This window comes from Anas platyrhynchos, chromosome 5 (assembly GCF_047663525.1).
Source record: "Anas platyrhynchos isolate ZD024472 breed Pekin duck chromosome 5, IASCAAS_PekinDuck_T2T, whole genome shotgun sequence".
Taxonomy (NCBI): Eukaryota; Metazoa; Chordata; class Aves; order Anseriformes; family Anatidae; genus Anas; species Anas platyrhynchos.
In genome coordinates, this window is record NC_092591.1 from 32,359,476 (window position 1) to 32,368,795 (window position 9,320).

The 9,320-nt window shown below is 62.4% G+C and overlaps 1 protein-coding gene across 1 annotated transcript; it reads left to right on the forward strand.

Moving 5' to 3' along the window:
• The first annotated feature begins 529 nt into the window (after positions 1-529).
• Positions 530-9,087, forward strand: CHRM4 (cholinergic receptor muscarinic 4). The gene is made up of 3 exons (XM_027459262.3): positions 530-845; positions 6,344-6,385; positions 6,531-9,087. Exons 1-3 carry the CDS (start codon positions 791-793, stop codon positions 8,006-8,008), a joined length of 1,575 nt encoding a protein of 524 aa, XP_027315063.1. The 5' UTR covers positions 530-790; the 3' UTR covers positions 8,009-9,087.
• Positions 9,088-9,320: the final 233 nt, after the last annotated feature.

Genomic DNA, 9,320 nt, shown 5'->3' on the forward strand with positions numbered 1-9,320 from the left:
ATCAGCTTTGGAGGAAGGCTCCTCGCTGCTCATTACAGCCTTTTGTCTACCCGAGGGGAGCTGCGGTTTCAAACAAGAGCCCAATCAAAGCAGCCAGCCCCGGTGCAAGCAGATTGTCTTCCAGGCAGACATCTCCTCGCTCGGATGGGTCCTCCCGGGGCGCGGCAGTTCTCCGTACACCATTTGGGGCTGGGCATTTGGCTTGGAGAGGCCAAAACCCAGCCGAGGGGCACATCTCCGGCCCGGGAGGGGGGCACTGCCCTGAGAGGCGGCTCTCGGGGGGCAGGAGCCGTGAGAGGGGCCGGGGCAGGAGCTGGGGGGGCTTTGGCTGGGAGCCCCCGGGGGGCTCCGTGCGGGGCGAGCCTCGGGCGCTGTCCGCGGTGCTGCCGGGGCGGTGCCGGAGGGTGGAGAGGGTAAAAAAAAAAAGGGGGGGGCAGCAGATTTAGCAGATTTTTTTATAATTTATTTCATTCCGGGAGGGAGGCAGCAGCGAGGGGATTGGCCGCGGCACCGTGACGCCGCGGTCGCCCCCTCCCCTCGTTGCTCCAAGCCTCCCCCCGACGTGGGGGTGATGCTGGGGAGATGGGGGGGGGCACCGGGCCGAGCCGGCAGAGCCGGGTCCTCCCCCTCCTCCTCCTCATCCTCATCCTCCTCCTCCTCCTCCTCCTCTTCCCCACGCCCCTCCCCGCCCTCCGCACGGCGCCGCCGGCAGCCGGGAGCCGGGAGGAGCCGGCCGGGGCCATGAGCACCGGAGCCCCCGACGGGGCGGCGGCGAGCTCGGCGCTGCGGGATGGCCGCTGACAACCGCTCGGCGCCGGGCGGCGGAGAGCCCTGGGGGCTGCCCGGTGAGTGGCGGGGGGCAGGGGGCACCCCCGGACCGGGGGCACCCCGAGGAGGTGGGGGGGTGGAGGGGGGCGTGCTCCCGAGGCGCGCACCCCCGGGGATGGCGCACACGGGGAGGGGGTCGGGGGGGCTCGCTGATAACTTCCCTCGGCCACGCAGCCCCCTGCCCCTCTGGACACCCCTCTGGCTGTCCCGTCCTGTCCCGTCTCCCTTGTCCCGTCCCGCAGCAGCGAGGGGCAGCGCTCGCCCCCTTCGTCCCCATCCTGGGCTGCCCCCTGTCCCCATCCCGCTGACATCCCGGCTGGCGGGGGTCGCGCAGCCCCACCCTGCTCCTTGCCAAAATCGTGCCTTTGGCTTCAGACCAGGGGGCCGGTTCTTGGCACTCCTTCAAGCCAAAGCAGCGCCGGCTTCTCCTCTCTCTCCCTCTGTAAGCCCCTCTGACTGTGCCACAGCCGCGTTTGCCGTCTGGTCCTTGCAGACACCGGGGTTGGAGGGGCTGGAGGGGCACTTCCCCAGCTGGGAAAGAGCCGTCCTGCCTCGTCCTGAGGAGCTGGGCTGTGGGTGTCAGCGCATGGAGGAGCCCTGCTTCGCCCCGGGCACCCGGGGTGACCTCGGAGGGCGGCCGGGTTCCCCCGCGCTGCTGGCAGGGTGAGCAGGGGCTGGCACCCGGCTCCTCGAGCCTGGTGCTAGCAAAACACACAAGAAGCCAGCGAGCCAGGGCCCAGGCCTCCGGTGAAACATCCCCGGTGGCAGTGCTCGTGCTGAAAGCACAGGTAGCAGCGGGACGCGTGGAGCTGTCACCACCTCGGGGCACCACCGCTTCCTAACACCTGGCCTCGTGTGCTCGGAGCGCCCATAGCCTGGGCTAGGTCCCGTTACGCACCCCAGGACATGCTCCCAGGGGAGCTGAGCGGCTGGCTTCACCCTCACGGACAGGCTAAAAATTAGGGACACATCCCCGGTGCTCACTTGGCCAGGCTGGAGGCCAGCGGGCAGGGTGGGCTGGAGATGCAGGAAGGCGTCCAGCAAACGTGGCTTGTTCCCCCACGTGAGGGGCATGCCCGTCGCCGCAGGTCAGTCTGGTTTCTTTCATCGAAGAGAAATGAACTGAAATGATTAATTAATGCTGCGATCCAATTACTCTGAGTTTGCAGAAGAAGTATGGCTTTTCTCTTCAAACTATCCCCAAGAGGAGCCTATTGATACCAGCTCCTGTCATGGTTGTGCTTGTTGTTGTCGTTGTTTTTTTTTTCTTGTAACGAACATGACAGACGTCTCCCCAGCAAAACGCAGCCAGAGGCAGGGATGGATGTGGTGAGAGAGGTGCCCAGCACACCTTGGCTTTGGAGCCCCTCTTCCCCCGCTGTGCTGGGACGCGGCCGCAGCGGGGCCGGTGGGCACAGCCGGTGGCAGCGGGGAGAGCAGCAGCAGGAGGAGAGGGAAATGGAGGCTGTTTGCAAGGGGCTGCTGCTCGCTGCACAAACGCAGCTCGTCGTTCCACGTGCGTGCACACACAGCCAGCCCTTCATGTGCACAAACTGCCCCTTGGCACTCAGCGGGGCATTTACCAGAGAAGCAGGCTCTGTCCTTGGCTGGTCGCTGCTGGGTTTGGCACGGGGATATGCCCCTCTTGTTCCCAGGTGATCCGAGGGGGTAGATTTGCTTTGCATTTCAGCATCCTCCCCGGGCTGGCTCTAACGCCAGCTCAGGAAGCCGCAAGGTGGGCGCCGGGGCAGCGAGGCAGTGGAAGTTCAAACCAAGCCATTCCCATCCACCTCCCTCCCCTCTTCATCCCCGCTGCTCAGCCTGTGTTAGCCCCACAGCCGTGCCAGGACCAGCGGTGGGGATGCTCAGCCCTGAGCCACGCCGAGGCCTCTTCAAGCCAGCACACGGTCTGGAGGCACACCAAAGCCCGAGTGGAGCCGCGGCGGCCCCGTGCTGCTCCCGTGACTCAGAGGGGCCGGGAGGGCTGCCGGGAGCCGCGGCGGCTGTTTGCTCCTCTTCGAGAGCCTGGCAGAGGAGCCCCATCCCGGGTCAGCTGGAGGGGAGGAGCGGCAGCGGGGAGCCTGGCCATTAAAGGCAGGGTGCTGGAAGCGTGGCAGGCTGCCCCGATGCCACGCTGAGCGGGCTCTGCCGCAGCCCCTGCCAGTGGTGCAGCAGCCAGATGCAGGAGACCCAGCCGGAGAAGCAGCCCCTCGATTACCACTATATTCTGAATGTGTTTTACAGCTCCTCGCAGCTTGCAAGGCGCCACAGCCGCAGGCATTTGTCCTGCCCAAGCCAGGCCATGGTGGCACCGGGTGGCACCAAGGTTTGGGCACTGAGAGGAGAGGGGTGCTGGGCCCGGGGGCAGGCACAGAAATTGCTGAGGTGCTTTGCAACGGGCAGGGTGGGAGCCGGCTGCCACCCGCCGTGTTAAGGGTTAATGGCGAGTTGGTTTGGGTCCAGCAGAGCGGGGCCGATTGGCCTGTGGGAAACTCAAAAGTTTTGGTTGTGCAACACCAAGGGCCGAAAACATCATTTTGTGCAAACACAATGTCCCGTGGCCGGGTCACAGGGCAAATCTCGAGCGGCAGCTCGGCGCCTGGATCCCAAACCCTCCCAGCACCTCCTCGGCGGGGCAGCAGGATCATCCGACTGCTGGGACGGGATGGGATGGGATGGGATGGGTGCCTTATGGGGTCAGCACGGGGCAGCTGGGATCCAACCCCGCAGTTGACTTGTTTTCGGTCCCAAGCTGTCCTCACTGCTCCCTCTCCCCCTGTCTCTCCTGTCTCCTCTCTGATCCAGGCAGCCACTTGTTGCAGCCACCCTCCTGCCCTCTCCCTCCATCCCCTCTCCCCTGCCCTTTTCCTGCTGTGTTATCCGGGGTTATTTGTGCCGCGCCGCCTCCGAGCAGCTGGGTCCTGCTGAAGCTCCAGCCCAGGGCTACAGAAGAGCGTGAGCATCTCTCTGAGGCAGGCAGCATTAATGCAGCAGGCGCCAGAAGCTCAGCTCTGTCCTGGGCTCCGCAGAGACCCAAGAGCATCCCGACCTCTGTGCGAGTCCTCTGGCAGGCACGCTTGCTGCCAGCCTGACATTTTTGGGGACTTTGGTGCCCCCCCAGCCTCACCATGCAGGGGCAAAAGGAGCCTGGCAGTCCCAGAGGAGCACATCCCGCCGGCCCCTCTGCTTCTGGCTGCTTTCCCACTTGTTTTATCACCTCCATCGCTCCCCAGGTGTGGAGCAGCCAGGCAGAGCCCCCCGAGGAACCCCCCCAGCAGTAGGACCCCTCCTTTACCCGCTCCCCACACATCTCTCCGCATCCCTGGGGTGCCTGCGGCGGGTCCCCAGGATTTCCACGCACTCCAGAGGTGTGAATCTGCCAACCAGAACAGCCCCTTGCTGGATGTAAGCTGCTGCCGGGACTCAGAAACTCGTTAGAAGCTATTAGATAACGCAATTAGCACCACAAACTGTCACCCCAGTGAGCAGGGGTAGCCATTCAGCATCCCCCACCCCTCCCCTCTCCCTTCTCCCTTTTGCTGAGGGCTGAGCCCCACATCACATCCCCAGTTGGACACATCGGGCCTAACCCTGTGGCATTTTTAACCTCTGGGTCCTTTGGGTCATCAGCCTTTAGGTTCATGGCATCAGCGTTAATGGCACGCCAAACCCGGCCGCCCCAAGGCGGGTTGTCCCAACCCCTCCTGCAGCCTTGGATGCACCTCATCCCTTTAGCTGTGCTGTGTGGGGAGGGAACGAGCTTCTCTGCCTCAAGGATATACTTTTTAGTGGCTCCACGGAGAGGAGAAAGCTGCGAAATTCACTGCAGGCAGCCCCAGGGAGGGGGCAGGCAGCTGAGGATGCTGCAGCTGGTGGAAGCGGGGCCGGGGGCACATCTGCTGAGCGCTGTGGCCAAGGGACAGTGTGTGCAGGGACAGAAACCAGCCAGTATCTGGGGCTGTGGGCCCTGTGGGCATCAGCCCCAGGAAACCCCACGGGATGTCCTCTGGGCTTTGCCAGGGCTGCCTCTCCGGCTGTGGTGTGTGGAGGGGACAGGGACCAGGAGGACTGTGGGGAGGGGAGGAACACGCTGCTGGAGGTGCAGGAGGAGAGAGCTGGGCATGGAAGAGGACAGCCCGAAGGCATCCTTTCCTATCATCCTACCCAAGGGTGCCCCCATCCCAATGGGCCAGCCGCGGGGCTGCTCCTCGGGGAGGGAAACCCGCCTGGGAGGGCTGGAGCTGCTGCTGGGGAAGGGGACCTCGTGCCACCAGGCAAAGCCAGGCAAGGTGACACTGAGAGTGTGGCAAACACAAAGCACGACCTCTGTCCCCAGTGCCACCACAGCGGCTGAGCTGTGGGCACGATGCACGGCCTGGCTGTGGAGAGGTGGTGGGGTGGAGAGGGCAGCAGGTGGGGAAAGAAAAGCTGCCCGATAGAGCAGGGCATGGCAGAAAACAGCCAATATTCATTTTCAAAACACTGGTTGAAGTCTTTCATCCCGAGGATCCCGTTTCCTCTTTTTTTCAGCCCAGAAATTTTCAACCTGACCTCTGGGTGGCATCCAAGGACATTTCAGCGGGGCCTCTGCAGCCCTCTCCCTAATGCCCTGCGAGTCGTGTGGTGTGGTGGGATGAGCTGCACTTGTCTTACTTACGTATTTTGGATCCATTTGCACACCTGGGACACGTGCATGGTGGGGCAAAGCCAGTGCTGCTCTATTTTGATAGCCCTTGGTCTACACGAGCAGCCAGCAAGGATAACCATGTGTTATTGGCAAAATCAGCTCCAGGACAGCCGGGGTGCTGGGAGCCAGTGCTGCCTCCACAGCTGGCTGCAAGGGACAAACTTTGCCAGCCACACACCAGCTTGGGCTGCTGCTGGCCTCCGTCGGGCCTGTGGTGGCCACCTCCTCTTGGCCTTGCCCCCAGTAGCCCCAGGGCCAGGGCTCAGCAAAAATCATCACAGAAAGTATCGCTGCTTTCTGAGAGATACAGGAGGCAAAGAAGAATATTTGCTCTGGAAGCACGGTGTAACAATAAGCGAGGCTTCCTTAGAAAAACAAACATGTTCCTCCTTTCCTTTCTTTCAGCCCTGGAGGGTTTTCTTAAAGCGAGTTTTGGGGCTGGGTGGCGTGTGAGAGGCGGGTCGGGTGGGAAGCTCTGCCCAGCCCCTTTGCTTCTCCTCCCCCCTCCACGAAATTCCCCCTTCGTACCAATTTTGGTCCAATGATTTTCTGGAGGGCCACGCTCCTCTTAGCCATCCCCCTGGAGGATTACCCACAAGCATTGTGGTTTGGGTGGAGGCAGTCTTTCTGCCCATCATCTCCCACACCCTCCAGGGCCAGGCTGTGAACCCAGCCAAGACAAATTACCCGGGGATGGCAATCCCTTTCCCCGCCTGCTCCGAAACCACACAGCTTTTGGGGAAGGCAGGCCAGGCCGGCGTGCTGTAGGACGTGTATGGACATCTCGGGGTTGAAGCCAAGTGTAACTTGCTGTTTTCCCTGTCTCAGATTTCCTCTTCCAGAAGGAGCTGCTTGCTGCCAGAGACACAGGTGAGCACCGCGGGCCGTGGTGTGGCTTTGTGGGGTGTCCTGCCGGTGGGCAGCCCTCCCTGAGGGGCTCACAGCCCCCCAGGATGGACACGCGGACCCGCAGGTGTGATAACGTTCTCCCTTTCTGTCCCCGCTCCCCTTGCAGACCCCATGCACAACCTCTCTGCGCAGCCCTGGCAGGCGAAGATGGCCAACCTGACCTACGACAACGTCACCCTCAGCAACCGCTCCGAGGTGGCCATCCAGCCTCCCACCAACTACAAGACGGTGGAGATGGTCTTCATCGCCACGGTCACCGGCTCGCTCAGCCTCGTCACCGTGGTGGGCAACATCCTGGTGATGCTGTCCATCAAGGTGAACCGCCAGCTCCAGACCGTCAACAACTACTTCCTCTTCAGCCTGGCCTGCGCGGACCTCATCATCGGGGTCTTCTCCATGAACCTCTACACGGTCTACATCATCAAAGGCTACTGGCCGCTGGGGGCCGTGGTGTGCGACCTGTGGCTGGCCCTGGACTACGTGGTGAGCAACGCCTCAGTCATGAACTTACTCATCATCAGCTTTGACCGCTACTTCTGTGTCACCAAGCCCCTGACGTACCCGGCCAGGAGGACCACCAAGATGGCAGGGCTAATGATTGCGGCTGCGTGGATATTGTCCTTCATTCTCTGGGCCCCTGCCATCTTGTTCTGGCAGTTCATTGTGGGCAAGAGGACAGTCCCTGAGGGGGAATGCTACATCCAGTTCCTCTCCAACCCGGCAGTGACCTTCGGCACGGCCATCGCTGCTTTCTACCTGCCCGTGGTCATCATGACGGTGCTGTACATCCACATCTCCCTGGCCAGCAGGAGCAGGGTGAGGAGGCACAAGCCTGAAAGCAGGAAAGAGAGGAAAGGCAAGTCCCTCAGCTTTTTCAAGGCCCCCCTGATCAAACAGAACAACAACAACTCCCCCAAGAGGGCAGTGGAGGTGAAGGAGGAGGTGAGGAATGGGAAGGTGGATGACCAACCCTCGGCACAGACAGAGGCCACTGGCCACCAGGAGGAGAAGGAGACCTCCAACGAGTCCAGCACGGTCAGCATGACCCAGACCACAAAAGACAAGACCACAGCGGAAATCTTGCCAGCGGGGCAAGGGCAGAGCCCGTCCCACCCCCGGGTGAACCCAACTTCCAAGTGGTCCAAGATCAAGATCGTCACCAAGCAGACGGGGACCGAGTGTGTCACCGCCATCGAGATCGTCCCGGCCAAGGGAGGAGCCTCTGAGCACAACTCCCTGTCCAACAGCCGCCCGGCCAACGTCGCCAGGAAGTTTGCCAGCATCGCCAGGAGCCAGGTGCGGAAGAAGCGCCAGATGGCAGCCCGGGAGAAGAAGGTCACCCGGACCATATTTGCCATCCTGCTGGCCTTCATACTCACCTGGACTCCATACAACGTCATGGTCCTCATTAACACCTTCTGCCAGACCTGCGTTCCCGAAACGGTGTGGTCCATCGGCTACTGGCTCTGCTACGTCAACAGCACCATCAACCCGGCCTGCTACGCCCTCTGCAACGCCACCTTCAAGAAAACCTTCAAGCATCTCCTCATGTGCCAGTACAGGAACATTGGCACGGCCAGATAAGCTGGCACTCAGGGACCACTTCAGCCAAGTCACGGCGGGCCTCCCCTTTGTCTCCTTTGTCCCGAGGGGAGACAGAGGTGGGGGGTCCTCTGCTCCCCACTCACAGAAGTGCAGACTGTGAAGTGCTGGCAGGTGATGCCCTTCAACGCTGACGAAGGCCCACGGCACTGCTGGGCTGCAGCTCCTCCAGTCACCCCGGGCCCAGGGACTCGCTGGGGGAGCCAGAGAGAGAGCTGGAGGTGAGACGAGACCAGGAGGGGTGGTTGCCAGGAGCCCTCCCAGCCCTTGAAATGTTGGCCGAATGGCATCAGTGCTTGTCATCAGACTGGGTGCCTCTTCTGACCACCTCCCAGGCCTCAGAGCTTGTTTGCACGCAGGCGGCCTAACGCCAGATGCTTTCGATAGGCTTGTAGACCATTTATTGCCCAAAATGAAAAGAAACAGGGGGCCAAACTTGCCAGCCACTTCGGACCAGGCTGGCTTGAGTGTGCTGATAAAGCCCTTCTGGCCCATCCAGGCCCTCTCCTGAGGAGGTCAAGGTTGTGCCGTAGCAGCTGTGCCGAGCTCCCCTCCTACCCCCCGATCTCACATCCTGACCCAGGGACCTGTGGGGAAAGCGTGGGGCACGACCCAGGGACGTGTGGGGAAGGCGTGGGGCACCTGTCCCACCGGTGGTGGCCTGCGTGCACCCCAGGGAGGACGGAGGAGGTGGCTGCTGAGCATTGTACATGGATGTAACCCCACGGCCGCTGCCGTCGCGGAGTCCTCAGCATGTGGGGTCCCGCCAGCCCCGTCCCAGCCCAAACCCCGTCGTGCCAATGCCCCACTTCTCCCAAGGCCGGGGCTCTGCCGAAATGTGGGGGCACGGCCGTGTCCGTGCGTCTGTCCTGTCCCCAGGGTGACGCCGTGCGACCTGGAGATGGGCTGCCCCGGCTGGGTGGGGACCCCCTCACTGCCTTTAGGATAACCGACAGAGCGTGTCACTGCAGTGCCCAGCGGGTTGGTTTGGGGTGTTCCGAGAGGTGTGACGACGACGGCTGCCCCCCCCCCCCCCAGCAAATAAAGACCTCGGACCAGAAACCAAAGGCCATCGGTTGAGTAGACCATGTGGCGTCACCTGGTTGCTGTCCCCAGCACCCCGTGGGCCCCCGTGGGGATGGTGAGAGCAGACAATGGTCCCTGGGGACATCCCTGTGGCCACTTTTGTTTTTGTCACAGAAAGAGCATGGGTGGGAGCAGGGGAGAGGGGTGGCAGGCAGCCCAAAGTGCTGTTGGGATGGGGTGCTGGCACAGGGCATGTGTGTGTGTGGCA

Excerpts from the sequence above, each read along its gene's own strand:
- CHRM4 (XM_027459262.3), top strand. The coding sequence starts at position 791 with ATGGCCGCTGACAACCGCTCGGCGCCGGGCGGCGGAGAGCCCTGGGGG. Across the intron at positions 846-6,343 it reads AGAGCCCTGGGGGCTGCCCG|ATTTCCTCTTCCAGAAGGAG; the intron begins GTGAGTGGCGGG and ends TCCCTGTCTCAG. Across the intron at positions 6,386-6,530 it reads GCTTGCTGCCAGAGACACAG|ACCCCATGCACAACCTCTCT; the intron begins GTGAGCACCGCG and ends CTCCCCTTGCAG.